At 37.4% G+C, this 17,450-nt stretch overlaps 1 protein-coding gene across 1 annotated transcript; it reads right to left on the bottom strand.

The window, feature by feature from the left end:
• On the bottom strand, positions 5,872-6,786 carry LOC109233775 (uncharacterized mitochondrial protein AtMg00810-like). Its single transcript, XM_019399637.1, has 2 exons — positions 6,376-6,786; positions 5,872-6,315 (listed from the first exon to the last, which is right to left on the bottom strand). The coding sequence occupies exons 1-2, from the start codon at positions 6,784-6,786 to the stop codon at positions 5,872-5,874; spliced, it is 855 nt and encodes a 284-aa protein (XP_019255182.1).

Raw genomic sequence — 17,450 nt, 5'->3', positions numbered from 1 at the left:
ATTTAGTCATTTTTGATTTGTGAAATCAGAGAAAATGATGAAACATAGTGTATTTTAATGCGTGATTTGCGTTATAAAATATCTGGAAGAACATTTAATTCCCCGATATTAGCGTGCCTAAATAAGGAAGCCTACAATTACAATGATTCCTTATTTAATAGATTGACTATATTTTGTATAAATACTATTAGCATGACGGGTAATATGCAAACTATGAACATATTTGGTAATATAATTTTCTATATGGTATAGGAACGAAAATTTTCCTCGTACAAATAGCGCCCACCGGCCAATTATCGGCCGTATCTTTAAAAAATAGAGTAACTATTCTAGAGAATAAAATTTCACAAGTGAAGAGCTATTTTCGGATATGTCTTTGAATAATAGTCACTGACACTGTCCTTAGAGTTACAAATTTTACAAGTGAAGCACTATTTTTCAATTACATGTGCCGAAAAGTGACTATTTGCAAATTTTCCTCTAATGGATCTGTTCGAGCACCACGTCCAGAATGAATTTCATAATGAGGATTTACCCGTTGACGCTGGGAAGTTATCTAAAATTTAAAGACGTATCTTCATAAACTTACACCATTGTAGACGAATCTAGAATTTCTAAAATATGGGTAGATTAATAAAAAAAAGAAGAAAAAAAAGAAGTATTAAGTGAGAATTGATCCATCTTCATTTGGGTAAATAGTCAACAATTAATCAAGTGGACCATTTAACCTTTTTAGAGCAGAAGATCAACAAATAATATTAGATCAATTCTAACAAAATATGTACTAAAAATATATAATTTGACCGAAGGTTCATGAGATCACGTCAGTGGCGGAGCCACTTGGACAATTGAGGGTGCTTAAGCACCCATTAACTTGATCATATTTAGTAAATTTATATAGGCAATTATAAAAATATTTAGATAAATATTGAGTGAGTACCCACAAACAAATTTATTTTTTCTCTTCTTTTGCAGTTTTTATCGGCGAGCACCCATAATATTAAAATTCCGAATCCGCCACTCGTTCACGTGCCCCATAATTTGGACCTAAATCCACCCCGGAGTAGCACCCCTATTTCCTAGAAGGTTAATATTGTAAAGACTGATGCCATAAAGGCTAGAAATGATAAGCGAAAATGCACAAAGTCAAAATACTGGAATCTAGGGGATTGTTTAAAGATTCGAAGTTGAATCACATAGATCAAACATTACTTGGAGTCGCAGTTAATTCTTTTAATTTTTCTTTTATTTATATCTAGCTAAGTTAGTTTTGGTTTATCTGAATTTTTAATCGATGATGCAAAACAAAACGTTAGTATAATCTTCAATTTGCTAAAAAAAAAAAAAGAGTAATAAAGCATAGTATCTACAGAAAATCCAGGTACAGTTAGAAACATGTATTACGCATTTGGATTGTTGTTTCGTAAAACAAAATGTATCTTTTCTTGTGTTGAATTAAAATTTGTTAATATTTAATATAACAAATGAGATATTCTAGTAATATGACGATTCTTAAGTGACAATTTAATGAAAATGTGCAAACATTATCCTGATCGAGCGGATAAAAAATTGCAATCAATGTTTTAAAAAGTGTGGGTACAAGGCAATGCGTTTTATATATGGCTCAGCGAGGCATAAGTTTCGAGGTATGGAACATAAATCCCATGAGTATTTAATTTTTAATATTTTATAAAATAATATAATTATAATAAATATTTTTAAATAGGTAAAATTGGGTAAAAATTAAAGAAAACTATAAATAAGAAAATAATATATNTATATATATATATATATATATATATATATATATATATATATATATATATATATAGATGTTCTCCATCCAAAAAAAAACTAGTCAAAACAATTTATTATACGCTACTTACAAGCATAAGTAATTTGAGTTGAAACGAATAAAATTTTCTACACAAAGAAACAAAAAGCGTGACTAACCTGCAATTTGAACTTCGAACGTGATGCTAAAGACCATAAATTAGAACTTCTAGAAAAAAAAAGGGTCTTGACGTTTATTGAGAATTTGGATAATATTAAGGATTTATTCAATAAAATTTTATTTTAATTAGAAAAAGTCTCGTGGGCTTGCGCCTCACACCATTGCCTCGGGGCTTTTTTGTGGTGTGACTATACAAATCAGTTTCTCAAAAATTGTATAGTATATTCTTAAAATACCCAATTGAATTGAATCATTGACACAGCTACAACTCAGCTCATTTATCTGTTTTCCTAATCTGTAACTTTTTAAAATAAGTAGATAAATTATTAACTTAATCAAATTACTTATTACAAGAAAAGAGATCTAAATTTGTCAACTAATTTAGCAAGATCCTCCTGACAGAGAGTTGACGTGGCATAATTGCCCAGAAAAGACAAGAGTTTACTCCATTGGTCACGGCGTGTTCTCACTCGACACTTGTCCTCTTTAAACCCTTTTCACATTAGCGCGTGGACCCTACGTCCTTCCTCACAGTCACACCTAAAACACTATGCTACGTCACTTCCCTTAATCCTCTTCTCATTATTTTTTATGAGAATAGGATAAAATTTGCATTTTGTATTATGATGAATTTGATTTCTATTTAATTTTTTGTCAAATATTATTATGTCATTAGAAATTTTTTATAATTTTTTATCTTGCCCCGTATCGAGCTTAATCTAAGATTAATTTTGAATCAGAATACAAAATTGAGATCGTTTAAAAAATTTAAATACACGAAGTCTATTTTTTCACGTTAGTATCTGTTAATGAAAAGGACAAATACGAGACAATTTATTAATGCGAAGATATTTAGAACATTCTCCCTCTTTTTTTATAAAGCTGCTCTTCAGATTAGAAAAAAATGCTCTCTTCCCCCCAATTTAATACAAGCAATGGACACAAATCTCCTTACATATTACTAAATTCTTTCCATATTAAAATTGTGATTTGTATGGAAATCATAATCTCTTGCTAATATGGAAAGTACTTTAATTAAGTACATGTATGATCCTCCTCTTATACACAGAGGCATTCTCCAGTTCCTTTTTTCCGACATAGAGATGGTTACTATCGAGTCCTTAACATACACGAGCCTTAAGGACCTGTTGCCGGCGTCGCCGCCGGCGATTATGTCGCCGACAAATGGACGGAAAGACAGCTGGCGAGAGATTCCGATGAAGGATCCGCTGTTACAGCACGCCGCGTGGGCGTACCTTCAGCCAATGGCGATACCGGAGGCTGATCGGAGTTTCTCTGAGAAGGTGAAGGAGAAATGCTTTGGGCTGTTTAATTGCTTCAATGATGTTGTTTATGTCATGTTTAGGGGTTTTTTTTCGGCGCCGGAAGTGGAGAATCAAAATGGAGAAGATACAATCGACTGATAATAAGTGGCGGCAGCAGAATTTTCGCCAACAGATATTGATTTAGCAAAAGCTGCATTTTTTGTGTGACTGGTGATAGGGTGCTCATTTCTCATGTACATACGTTCTTCTTCTTTAAATTTTTTTTTTTTTTGAACTTCATAGCATTGTTTTTAATTTACAAGGGTTAACATTTCTTGGGCAAATTGAATGGTGATAGATATAGATGATTTATATAGTCGATTTAAATTAGTTTGGAATTGAAGCGTGATTAATTGATTGATAAATGGTGATATCTAAGTAGATTCATTCAATATTACATCTCGATAAATAATAGTAATATTATTATGTCGGAAGTCAAATAAAAATATCTTTGACTACGATTTTGTCAAATATTCATGAAGCATTCAAAAAATAAATATTCATGTTAAAATTATTTTGAATGTACTATCACTTTTGCGGTCTTGTACTTCAAATTCCGTCATTCTTTTTAAAACAGATATTGCATTTATTTCTTATTAGCTACATTATAACGACATTAAAACTTAATATTATAAATAGACAATTGTTAGGTATTATTTTTTCGTGAAATATTTGGATAGCCAAGTGTTGTAAGTAAAATTAATTGTAGTGCTTGCTTATGTAATTTCTAAGAGTTAATATATTTCATGTTGGAATTTGGATGTGTTGTTTCTGATGGTCTTGTACTTTAAAACTTGTCATTTTCTTAAAACGGATAATGTATTTATTTCTTGTTAGCTACACCATCATGACATTAATGGAGAAAGAAAATTGATTTATAATTTATAGACATTGATTAAGTGAAAGGGAGCCTTGTTGTAACTGGTAAAGTTGTTGCCATGTGACCAGGAGATCACGGGTTCAAGCCGTGGAAACAGCCTCTTGCAGAAATGCAGAGTAAGACTGCGTACAATAGACCCTTGTGATCCGGCCCTTTCCCGGATCCTGCGCATACCGGGAGCTTAATGTACCGAGTTGGCCTTAGACATTGATTAAGTATTATTTTCTTTTGTGAAATTTTGGGATAGCCAGGTGTACTTATTTGGTTCGAAGCTATAATCAAGAAGAGTAAGAACTGAAAACAGACAGAAGTAGGTTTCAGTTTTCTTCTTCAGCTGAACAAATAGGTTGTTCGTTACTTTAATATGATAAAAGATGTTTCAGACAATGACAGTATGATATGTTCATACAAAGAGATTTCGTGACATAGTACTAAATATTATTTCTTGCTTTCGTGTCATCATTTAAAAAATCAATGCTATCTTAGTAATTAATTTCCAGTTTGGACATTAATGTTTATTCTTTATTAAAATTGCAATAGGGGCTTTGGTTGCTCCATGTGTATTATTTGTTTTTCAATTCAATAAAGGCAATGTTGCTTATGTTTGATGGATACGTTAATGGTTCTTATTTATATTTTGACCCGTTTTAAAAAAAATTTATTATCTAACCTATTTTTTAATGAATAATATAGGTGAATAACTATTTTATTTTAATCATTTTGTCACCACTAAACGCAAGCAAATTGGCTTGTAATTTGTAACCGAAGAAGAGAAATGGAAATTCGAAAATGGCCAGCCTGGAACCCATCTCTAGCCAGTTATGAACATCTCATATTTCGTTCTCTCTTGATACAATTAGAGGAGCTTTTGTCAAATTTATCTATCAATTATGGGAGACACAACTCAATTAATTCAAGGATGAAGCGACATCCACAATTCTTGTCAATATCATTTGTATTTTCTTTAATTAAAATTCCATGTTATCACTCCCCCACCCCCACACTACTAGAATTCCTGAAAAAAGCGATCAAATTTTAACGACCAACGTTGGTCTGTCAAGAAAAGCGACCAAAGTTGGTCGCTAAACTGGAGTTATAGCAGTAATGAAGAATTGAGTTGGTATTAAATCCCCTCAAATCCTATAAAACCAACAGCAGTATCAATACATATATACTTTTATTTGGCTGCATTTTCTAGCTAAAATGTTAGCTACGGATTAGTTTTGCATCAGTATCAATAACTAATCAATGATATATTATCCATAATGAAGACTTCTATTCTATAAAAATGGATAGCAAGACAAAATCTTGTCAATGATTGAATGAAAAGAGACTGAAAGTATGAAATTTTTTCTGTATGATTTTATTATCTTCAGCTTGGTTATATACAAATCTATGTATAGATACAAAAGAATGTAAATAAATATTCTTATACACTTGTACTAAATCCTATTGGATAATTGCAAAACTAACTAGCAGAAATATTCCTTTACAATATACTATATCCATGTGCCATTTACGTGCGAAATTTTCATCTGAAATGTATGCCATTTAGTCTTCTCTTAATAAACTAACGTCCCAGATGAAGTTGAAAGTTTAGGATCAAAAGCTTTTGATCTTGACACGTGTCACTCCTTGAAATAAAATAGAATCTCAGCAGATCTCTTCAGACATAAGCTCAACCTTTCCTTGGAGACTCCGAAATTCTCATCTTAGTCCTTCATCTTCTTCTTTCTCGTTTCTTCATTTTCCTTTGAATCAATATGGGGGTTTTGATCGTCAACATCCCCCCTCAAGATGGAGGGGAGAGAATGGACCCCCAGCTTGCTCAGAATGTGGCGATGAGAACCCTGAGATAAGGGCTTTGTGAATAAATCGGCAAGTTGGCAGTCCGATGGAACAAAAGATAAAGAAATTAAACCAAAGAGGAATTGTTGACGAACAAAGTGGCAATCGAGGTCCACATGCTTCGTTCGTTCATGAAAGATAGGGTTCCGAGCTATGTGAATCGCTGCCTGGCTATCGGAATGAATAAGGACTGGTAAGGTAGGTTGTACTGTGAGATCTCCCAAAAGTCGAACAAGCCAAGTGATCTCAACTGTGACTCGACGCATCAACCGGTATTTAGCTTCGGCAGATGACAAGGAAACGGAAGCCTATTTCTTGGATTTCCAGGAAATAGGTACACCTCCAAGCGTAATAAATAAACCACTCACTGACCGTCTAGAATCACGACATGCTGCCCAATCAGCATCGCAAAATGCTAGTAAATCAAAAGAGGGAGAAGAAGACGGAAGAATTCCTTGTGAAGGATCTGTGCGCAGATATCTCAACACACGTTGAGCAGCAGAAAAATGGGAAGAACAAGGCCTGTGCATGTATTGACTCAGCGAGAGAACAACAAAGGAGATGTCAGGCCTAGTGTTCGTCAAATAGTTGAGTTTACCAACTAGATGACGATACAGACTTGGATCATCCATTGGTATCCCCGAATCTGCCTGAAGCTTGATGGAAGGGTCAAGAGGTGAAGAAATCTTGCCTCCTGGACAATTGAATTCCTGCAGCAGCTCTAAGGTAAATTTCCTTTGGCCGATAATGAAGCCCTGTTTTTCTCTGAGTATCTCCATGCCTAGAAAATAGTGAATAGCACCCAAATGTTTCACTTTGAATTATGAATTGAGAATACCAGTGATATGTTCAATTTCTGTTGCATCATCCCCTGTTAGTAGGATATCGTCAACATATACTGCTAGTATAGACACAAGAGTACCATTGAGTTTGTAAAAGAGAGAGTAATCATTAAGAGGACTAGAATACCCTTTAAAACTCAAAGCTCCTGCAAGTCTGGCATACCATTTGTCACACCTCCTTTTTTTACACACCTACCCCGAAGGATAATGTATAAAGGAGTTTTTCCATTTAAAATGACATTATTCGAAATGGGATTATTTATTTATTTCAGAGTCGCCACTTGGGATAAGATTGACTTTTGGTGTCCCAAGTCACCGGTTTAATTTTAAATCCCAAATCTAGGAAAAATTTCGACTTCCCAATTGGAGTCTGCGAACCAGAAATTCTGAATAAGGAATTCTGTTGACCCGAGGGAAGGTGTTAGGCACCCCCGGATCCCGTGGTTCTAGCACGGTCGCTTAAATTATTATATTTGGCCAAAATATGATTTTAATACATGTTTTAACTTATGCGCCTTTTAACTTTAAACCGCTTTCATTATTCTTTTAAAAGAGAATTGCAACGTCGTGAAAACGCGTCTCGAACCACGTCACATAAATGCACCCGCGGTTTTTGACACATTTCGACTTCGTTGAGATTTGGATTTGGGTCACATAAATGCACACCCGTATTTAAGAAGTAAAATGATTAAAAGCGCGCCTAAAGTGGCTAGCGTCTTATTAACTTTGCGGGAGGCTATGAAAATTTGCTAAATGACACGTCCCGAATTTCTAAAAGGTTGCACTCAACTTAGAACTAACTACAGATGTTCATGGGTTGTTCATTTTGCTAAATTGGAGATTGCTTCCATCGGAGATATAATGTAATCAATCAATTACGGTTGGTTAACACAAAATATGATACATGATTACAATTCAATCCAACATGTCTAATTGCATCACTTTTAAAGAAATCGGATATTAGCTACTGTCCAAATCAACGAGTTTCCATGCCGTGTAAGACTTTACTAATAACAGACACTTAAACCAAGTAAGACTTTGATTCGTGAATTCTTAACATGATATTTGGGTAATCACTCCTCTTAAAAAGTATACCGAATTAAACTGATGAACATTTTCATTACACACAGCATGTCATGCCTAGATGCAAAGTACTCTCAGAATTTAACCGTAGTCCCTTTTGTTTAATTAAGTCTCCAGAAGGCGACAAAATAACTTTCAAATAAATATAAGGAAAGAAAAATTTGACACTTAAAATGAATTCCAACGCAGTATGCACAAAGTTTATCACGAGATTTACGGTCAAAACAAGCCTAACAAAATTAATAAATGGGAATCAATTACGGCAAACTGAAGCTTGATTCGTGCATCTCAAAATAGGGCACACGAATGTTGGACATGAAAACGAGCCTAATAATTCAAAATAGTTTCACACTAAGACCAAGAAAGACCAGTCGAAACTATACCAAATAGACCATTCAAGTTGAAATATCAAATTTATGTTTCAGCCGAACACTTTCACAATCAAAATAAATACGTACAAGAAACTAATATCACTCTTACAGTCATAGCTAATTACACACAATTAATAGAAGAAATGAGTATTAAGAGAATGAACCTTCTGTATTTATAGATCTCAACTCGAGCTACAGCAGCTTGTAGATTACGGACCGGAACTTTCGCCGGTGACTACGAACAGACCCAGCGACCGGAGACCTCAACGGAAGTTCCGAACTCCACTTTTGTCGCTCCTGTTTTTCAGCTCGTTCTCGGAGTGTGTGTTGTTTCTCGTCTGTGGAAGTGAGGAAGATGGGTAAGGGTGGTGAGGCGCAGGGGTTTGGGGCTGTTGTCGGTTGGTTGCTGCTATGAGGTTCAGGGGTGTTTGTTAGATGGGGTGTTGGAGTGAAGACGATGAGGATCTGGAGGGGTCGTTTTTGTTCTATGGCTGGTTAGGGATTTTCTCTGAAAGGTGGGGGTGGGGTGCGATGAGGAAGACAAAGTTCCAGGGGGGGTGGGGGCGTCTGCGTTATTATCAGCGCAACTTTTGTCCTCTGCTGCACTCAACTTTTTTTTTTGGGTCCCTCTTGTGTTTGTGGTGTAGGTACTATTATATAAGGTAGGGATTATGTTAGGGGTATGGGCCTAGGAACTATGAGCTAGGTATTTTGGACCAAAGACTAAAAAATGGACTATAAGATTTATAAAAACGGGATAAACCAACCTAAAACTAATTCTTTCTTCTAAAATTATGTACAATTATAATATAAAAATATAAAACTAATTTTAATTAAGTGAACTAAACTATAAAACATAAAACTATTTTTTTGTGTTTTCAAGATTATAAAAATAAAGATAGGGTACTTTTTTTTGTAATTTTTTTTTGAGATTAAAAATGACTATAAAATATTAATAAATCTATTTTTTGTATTTTTTTTTATTTTCTTGTAATAAAATAAAGTAAGATAGTAAAAATTAGTTGAAATGGCGATATTAGGCCTAAACTAAATATTTACATGCTAAAATGGGTAAAATTTCGGGGGAGGGTCAAAAATCACATGTCAACAGCTGCCCCTCTTTGACTGGAAACGCGAAGAGTTTTCAGACAAAGAATGACTAGACAGGTTTTTGACCCGACCCTTATTTAAGCAGAGCAAAAACTAAGAGGAAGGAGAATGTGACCGAGCCCTGGTATCTGAGCTGCCTACATATCCTTGGCTATAAAGGAATCAGGCCACGTGTAGTTCAGAAATGAATGAGATGATGGAGTACCGAGGTTGAGAGCCGAGCGAGGTGCCGTCGAGGTTTCGGTCCGCGGTCCCGTTATTACATCAAAATCAAAAATGAAAAAGACTAACTAAGCCTATCAGCTACGAGTTACAAGATTCCTATCTATGAGTCTTCTGAAGCTTGATCTTGAGTCTTGGTTGGTTCTTCATGCGGACCCTGATCTGAATCTTGATGCTTGTTAGCTGCAGGTGTTGGTTCAATCTTCTTCAGTTTTTTCAAACCAGACGGGACATGCAGAGCTGGTGACCCTCAACCGTGTCTTGCGCAGCTCACATTTTTCATCAATTTTCTGCATTTTGAATTCACTTCTTTTCTTTTCTTCTTTTTCTTTATTCTGGATTGAGACTCATTCTTTTGGTCATCTCGAACCCTGTGTCTTGAGGTCGACCTGCTTAAGATACCAAAACAAACAAACGAACGAAATTTTCTGCCCCAGTTTTCACTAGGAAGATTTCATGAGTTAGTTGTGACACATATCTAAGCGATCAAATCAGGATTGTGTAGGGAGATCCTCGGTTTTTGGCCGGGATTTGGAAAGAAAAAGCTCCTCGGTTTTTTGGCCGGGAGATCCTCGGTTTTTTGGCCGGGATTTGGAAAGAAAAGGCTCCTCGGTTTTTTGGCCGGGATATCATCGGTTTTTTGCCGGGAAAGAAAAAAGCTCCACGATTTTTTGGCCGGGAGATCCTCGGTTTTTTGGCCAGGATTTGGAAAGAAAAAGCTCCACGGTTTTTTGACCGGGAGATCCTCGGTGTTTTGGCCGGGATTTGGAAAGAAAATGCTCCACGGTTTTTTTGGCCGGGAGATCCTCGGTTTTTGGCCGGGATTTGGAAACAAAAGCTCCACGGTTTTTGGCCAGGAGATCCTCGATTTTTCGGTCGGGATTTGGAAAGAACAAGCTCCACGGTTTTTGGCCGGGAGATCCTCGATTTTTTGGTCGGGATTTGGAAAGAACAAGCTCCACGGTTTTTTGGCCGGGAGATCCTCGGTTTTTTGGCCGGGATTTGGAAAGAAAAAGCTCCACGGTTTTTTGGCCGGGAGATCCTCGGTTTTTTGGCCGGGATTTGGAAAGAAAAGGCTCCTCGGTTTTTTGGCCGGGAGATCCTCGGTTTTTTGGCCGGGATATTTAAGGAATGGGATCCTATGCTACCATGATTTGTTTTTCTTTTGGGATTTTCATTTTATTTCCTTTCTTCTTTATTTTTCTTTTGTTTTCCTCTTTATAAGTTTTCCTTTTTATTTAGCAAAACGCGTGAAAGAATTTGGGAGAAACTTCCTTTTTGGTCATTTTCCTGCTGCAAAGCTGTTTCAGCGCTTGCGCATTTCATTTCTTTTGGGTTGCACCGGCTTCTTGCATGGTTGCTTTGATTGCACCTGTTTTCAGCAAAGAACAGTTTGTTAGTTTGAAACGGTGGTTGGTTTTTGTGGCCTTGATCATCTCAATTGCTTGATCCCGGCCCCATTTCCGTTGAGAACTTTGCTGCTCGTTTGCCTTGAGGGTGAATCTCTTTTAAACCGACCGGGTTCAGCCTTAGGACTTCATGATGACTCGCCCGTGTGGGCTCTAGCCTTTTCACTTTATTCTGCCCTTGGGACCTTTGCCTTTGACTTCTTTTCTTTTCCAATGTTCTTGCTTTGAAAGCATCAACCACTATGGTCAGTCGAGATTGGCCTGACGCACTCGCTGAGGCTGGGTATTTTCTTCGCCTCTGACCAGGCGGAGCCTGGTGAAGCCGGTCCTGCCACCTTTTCTTTGTACTAGTTACGGAATCAGAGTTAAACCGAAAAGGATTCAAAGAAAAAGTATGTAAAAGGCAAGCATATGAGTTTAAAAAGAAGCATCCCTTACGGGGAAAGAGAAGGACTTATCTGAGGTGGATGCTGGCTTCAAATGAACATGACATGCTTCTTGGACTGGACGCCCGACCCACACAAACTTTCCAACTTCTCGTGAACCCATTGATCTGCATTTCAAAACCAAGGAACCTTGCCAGGACTCTTTAGTGATGAGATGTCTTTTCTTCGGCTGACAGTTCCCTTTGCGGGTTTTCGCCAATCGACCTCTCTCATTTCTCTTCTCACCGTCACCCGATAGTGCTCTTTGCGAGTTTTCACTAAGCGGACTCTCTCATTTTCAGCTTCTCTTCTCACCATCGCCTTATGGTGCCCGAAGGTTTTCACCAATAAGACTCTCTCATTTTATTTCTCTCAATTTGCATTGTGTCAGATTCCGACAATGACGTTCTTCACTTCCATGCCTTTGCCAATTGATCGGAAGGACTTGGACAAGGTTTTTTGGGTAAACAGAATTTTGGGCGGAACTACAACTTTGGAACCATTTCGGTGGATTCATGGCCGAACCATTATATCATCTGCCCCAGTTTCAACTTTTGGGGAAATTGGGATTTTTGTTTTGGTGTGACTGAACCCCAGCGAGAGGCTGCCTACGTACCCTTTCGGGATCAAGTCAAATGTAGTTCAGGGAACATTTGTTTTTTGTTGTTTTTGTTTTTTTTTCATCATATTTTCTTTTTCTTTTCTTTCTTTTTTTTTCTTCTCTTTTTTCTCTTCTTTTTTTTATCATATTTTCTTTTCCTTTTTTTTTTTGATAATACTTCCGGGTTCCAAAGAGGGTAGCCAAAGAAGGGTAACTGGCTCAAATGGGTTTACGAAGGGTTGATAGTGTTTGGATAGCGAGAAGGAAAGCCTTCGTCATCTCAATTGCACAAAAACCAACATCGCAGAGAGCCTAGACATAGTACCTTTTACTGCATCTGCATTCAGGATCATTTCTTTCGATGTCTCCCAAATATCATGCTCCTCTTAGCAGTATCCTTCTGATGATGTAAGGACCTTTCCAATTAGGAGCAAATTTTCCTTTTGCTTCCTGGTGATGAGGGAGAATGCGTCCTAACACCAGTTGTCCTATTTCAAGATTCCTGGGCCGCACTTCCTTGTTGTAAGGATGGGCCATTCTTTGTTGGTACAACTGCCCGGATGTTCCCTGAGTACAGCACACTCTCTTGTGCGAACCAATTTTCCTTCAGTTATTCCAATTCTTTGTTTTATTTCCTCAAAGTTACCTTCTTCGCATTTTGACTCTTGATCCATTATTTCGAAATCTGACAGCATTTCGGGATCTAGGCATGAAGTCCGCAAGCATGTCATGTTATTTAAAGCTGCATTATTAGAACTAAAAAGAAGAAATGAAGGGAAAAATAGCAAAATCAGAAAGAAAAATGAACGATGAAATATTGATTTCATTTTTGAAATTTTGAAGATAACAGGGTTCACATTCGGGAATTTTAAAGACAAGAAATTACAGAAGACATCCGAGTTACACCCTGAAATAACTCGGGATGCAGAAAAAGTGGCAGGACTAGTTTACTGGGACTCCCGCCTGATCAGGAATGGCGTAGCCTTCCAGTTCTGGAGTTTAGCATTTGGTCCCATGTAGAGCACCTCAGCGGCGCTAGTATCTTCTCCAGGCTGGACCATGTGGGTTTCGTAGAGCATTTTCCTCATTGCCCCACGTATTTCCTCACTTTCTTCAGCCATGAAAACCTCATCATCTTCCTCTTTACCGTATTTAGGCTTGACAAAAGTTTCATACAAATGTACCACCTCATAATCAGCCATTTTCATTTTTTGGAAGAACACTTCTGCTTCCTCAGCACTCACAGGCTTTTTAGGCGGGAAACGCCTTCTGGTGGCATTGTTTACCTCTTCTTCATTTGAATATTTCTCAACAAGGGTTTTTTTTAGCAACTCACCCAAGATCTCTTTACCCTTGTACGTAACCACCGTCTGATGATAATTCCATGGTACCGCAGCAGGGTTCGTCATAGGCTTCTGTGGTACGCGTCCAATAACCACTGCTCATTCAGCCGAGATGGTTTAATTGTCCCCCGCACCACATAGGCTTGCTTGGGTATGTACATTTGTGTTCCTTTCTTCAAATCAGCTTTCTTTTCTGGTTCTGTCTTGGTGATTTTGATCTTCTTTTCCCCTTTCTCTTGCTTCGGGGTCACCTTTGGCTTTCTTTCCGCATCAACGATAGCAATTATAGCTTTTAATGCTGGATCAAACTCTCTGTCTTCACAGATCATCCCGATCAACGGCCCGTTGTTGTGGGTTGGCAGTGGATTATTGTTCACATTTGGGATATCCTCATCCCTCAGTATTATTTTTCCTTGCTCTATTAAGTTTTCCACCGCTTGTTCCAGAGTCCAACAGTCATTTGTATGATGGCCCTCTGCCCCTGAATGGTATGCACACCTGACACCAGCTCTGTAGGCAAGTGATGTCGGGTTTTGTCTGTTCTGAGGGACCGGCTGTAGTAGACCCATTTGGACAAGTTTCGGGAATAGACTAGAGTAAGATTCACCAATTGGGGTAAAGTTTGGTCTCCTGGGTGGTTTCCGATGACGGAAGTTATTCTACGGAGGTCGAGGATTATAGTGGTTCTGGTAGGGAGGCTGATTTCTTGGGAATGGAGGTTGATTTCTGTTGGCATGTTGCTGCGGCCGGCCGAAGGGTTGAGCGTTCATGACCGCATAAGGTGGAGGGGCATAAGCCATATCGTGATGAGGGTAGTAATGTTGAGGGGTTCTGTCCGAAAGCATGGGTCTGGGAGCGCAATGTCTCCCTGCCCCTGAGGCTGCCATAACCGTTTCTTCTTTCTTATTACCTTTGGCCATTCCTCCAGACCCGCCTTGGATGGCTTGGGAGGTTGCTCTGATGGCCAACTGACTCAAAATCTTGCCCGTTTTCAAACCATTTTCTACCATTTCCCCGATCTTAATCGCCTCTGCAAAAGGTTTGCCCATGGCTGACATCATATTCTGGAAATAATCCGCTTCCTGGGACTGAAGAAATACGGTGACCATTTCCCCTTCATCCATTAGAGGTTTCACCCTCGACGCTTGCTCACGCCACTTAATAGCATATTCCCTGAAACTTTCTGAGGGCTTCTTCTTCAAATTCTCCAAAGGAGTTCCTGTCTGGCGCAATGTCGATGTTGTATTAAAACTGTCTCACAAAATCTCTGGCAAGGTCATCCCAAATGTGCCATCGGGAGACGTCTTGATCCATATACCATTCCGAGGCGATGCCTACCAAGCTTTCTCCAAAGTAAGCCATTAACAACTCCTCTTTTCCGCCAGCCCCGCGCAATTGGTTGCAATACTTTTTAAGGTGAGCAATGGGATTAACATGCCCGTCATACTTCTCGAACTTCGACGTTTTAAACCCCATGGGCAGGTGCACGTGAGGGAACATGCACAGATCAGTATAGGAAATGCTCTTCTGCCCGCTTAAACCTTGCATGTTCTTCAGACTCTGCTCAAGGCTCCTCATTCTTTTTGCTATATCATCCTATTCAGGAGCTTTGGGAGTTTTATCTTGCCCTGGTGTAAGCTCAAATGGCGGTGGCTGAGGGTAAGTGTATGTGGGATATTGAGGAGGATCTGCTTGAAAGATGGGATTTTGGAAAGTGAAGGCCGATGGATCAAAAGCGGGCCTTGGAAGTGAAGGTTGTGTGGTGGCGGAGCATGGTGGAGCAGTAAAAATATTGGAGTTGCTCCTGATGTGAACACCTGGGGGCGTACCTCAGAAGGTGTTCCTATGAAGTGAGCAGACAGGGTATTCGGGTGACTGATGGGGATGTTAGAAGTACCCCCGGTTCTCGGGAACAATTCAGGAAAGCGAGGGATAGCACTTGGAGGCTCCCTGCCATTAGTCCATGCGTCCCACATCTCCATCATTCGGAGACGTAGTATCCGATTTTCTTCAGCTGTGGCAGACTCGGAGGCCGGGATCCCTGAGATGGGGCTGTCCTCAGAGATGGGAACTGCGGGCAAAGTCATTTCTGTAGACATTTCCACACTTCCTTTCGATCTGGTAAAGTATTGATGCGATGCCAGCTTACCAAAACCAACCACCGTTTCTAAAAAACTAGGCTGGAATTGACAGCAAAACACGGTTAGTTTGAGACAAGTAACGGATAGGTAATCGCACATTGGGGTGTGATGCACCTATAAAGTTAAACGATTGTCTACGTGTTTGCAATGGTTGCATGTGTCATCCCGGCTTTTCTTCTTCTTTTTTTTTTCTTTTTTTTGTCTTTTTTTTTTCTATTTTCTCTTCTTTTGATTTTCACTCTTTGTTTTTCTTGCTTTTCTTTCTCTTTCTATTTTTTTCTCATTTGTCTTTTCCCTCTGTTTTTCATTTTCTGCTTTTTCCCTTTTCTTTTGCCATGGTTTTTCTCTCGATTCTTTATTTTTTCTTTTTGCATTTTTTTCCCTTTTATTTCCTTCCCTCGTATTTTCCTTCTCTCTTTCTCTTTTCCTTTAGGGTACGGCCGAATCCTATGGAGATTGCCTACGTATCATGACCCCGTATAAATCAGACCAAGCGTAGTTCTTGCAAATAGGGTAAATAAACTAACTCTTTTCTGGAATTTTGAAAGAAATGCTTAAAAAGAAAAAAGGGAAACATTTATTTTTGATTTTGATTTTGATTTTTCTTTTGATATTTTGAAAGAAAGAAATACTTTTGTTTGAATTTTGGAGCAAAAATATTTTTCGGACTCAATTTTCGAAATTATTTATTTTATTTATTTATTTATCAAAGAAAGACATCTAAGGAGTATTTTCATGATTTATTTTGACCTAAAAAGGAAAAAGTGGCTATATTTCCAAAATTTCCTTTATTTAGAAAAAAAAACAAGGACTTGGTTTTGCAGATAGGGCCTTTCAGCACTTCTGGGAGGAAGATTTTAAGGCTGTGCCCACAAGCCATTCAAAAATGACTCAGGGTGGCTGTTCTTGCAAAAACAGCCTTCCGGCGCCCTTTTGGGGACATTCGGCTTATTTTAAACAAGAATGGCATCACCCGACTTATTTTGTGACAAAATTAAAATTTTGGTATTTTTGGCTATTTTTGCAAAAGGGTGGTTGGACCCGATGAGGGTTGCCTACGTATCTCACATCCGGTGAGAATCAAACCAGCGTAGTTCGGTCAGATTGAGAATGGAGTAAACTAACTCTTTTTTTTTCTTTTTATAAAACTTAGACCATGAAGCTTTAAGGCAAAAGAAAAAATATTTTTGATTTTTTTTTTCCTAATTTTTATTTCTTTTGGAATTTTCTAAAAAAAATGCTTTAAAAGAAGAAAGGAATTTTGTTTTGGATTTTTTATTTTGATTTTATTTTTGAAATAAAAACTTCTGAAAATTACTTTTGTTTGATTTGAACTTTGGGAATTTCAAAAGTAAATATAAAATATTTTGTTTGAATTTTCATTTGTTTTCTCTTTTTCTAAGGAAAATAAAGAAAATATTTTTGGATTTTGGATGTAACCTCTTAATTTTCGAAAGGGGAACTTCTTTAAGAAAAATATTTTGAATTTATGAGCTTTTATTTATTTATAAAAGTACTTCTAAGGAAAAGCAAAAATATTTTTGGACTTCAAAATTTTTATTGACATTTACAAAAAAAGACTTCTAAAAAAATACAATAAGAGTATTTTTTGATTTTTGTTTCTGATTTTTTTTTGGATTTTTGGAAAAATACTTCAAAATGAAGGAAACCTGTATTTTTGGATTTTGATTTTTATTGATTTTTTTTTTTTGCTATGTAAAGTACATTTAGAAAAAAAGGTTTTCCATTTTTTAGAGTTTTAAAAAAAACTTCTTTTTTTTTTTGTAAATTTTTCTTAAGGTAAAGTAATTTCTTAAAAGAAAGTAAACTGTAAAAGAAAAATAATTTTTGGAATTTTTTTTTGAAAAATTTGGGTCGGTAACCGATGAGGTTTGC

Source organism: Nicotiana attenuata, chromosome 10 (assembly GCF_001879085.1).
Source record: "Nicotiana attenuata strain UT chromosome 10, NIATTr2, whole genome shotgun sequence".
In the NCBI taxonomy this organism is placed as follows: Eukaryota; Viridiplantae; Streptophyta; class Magnoliopsida; order Solanales; family Solanaceae; genus Nicotiana; species Nicotiana attenuata.
This window is presented reverse-complemented; position numbering and strand designations above follow the sequence as displayed.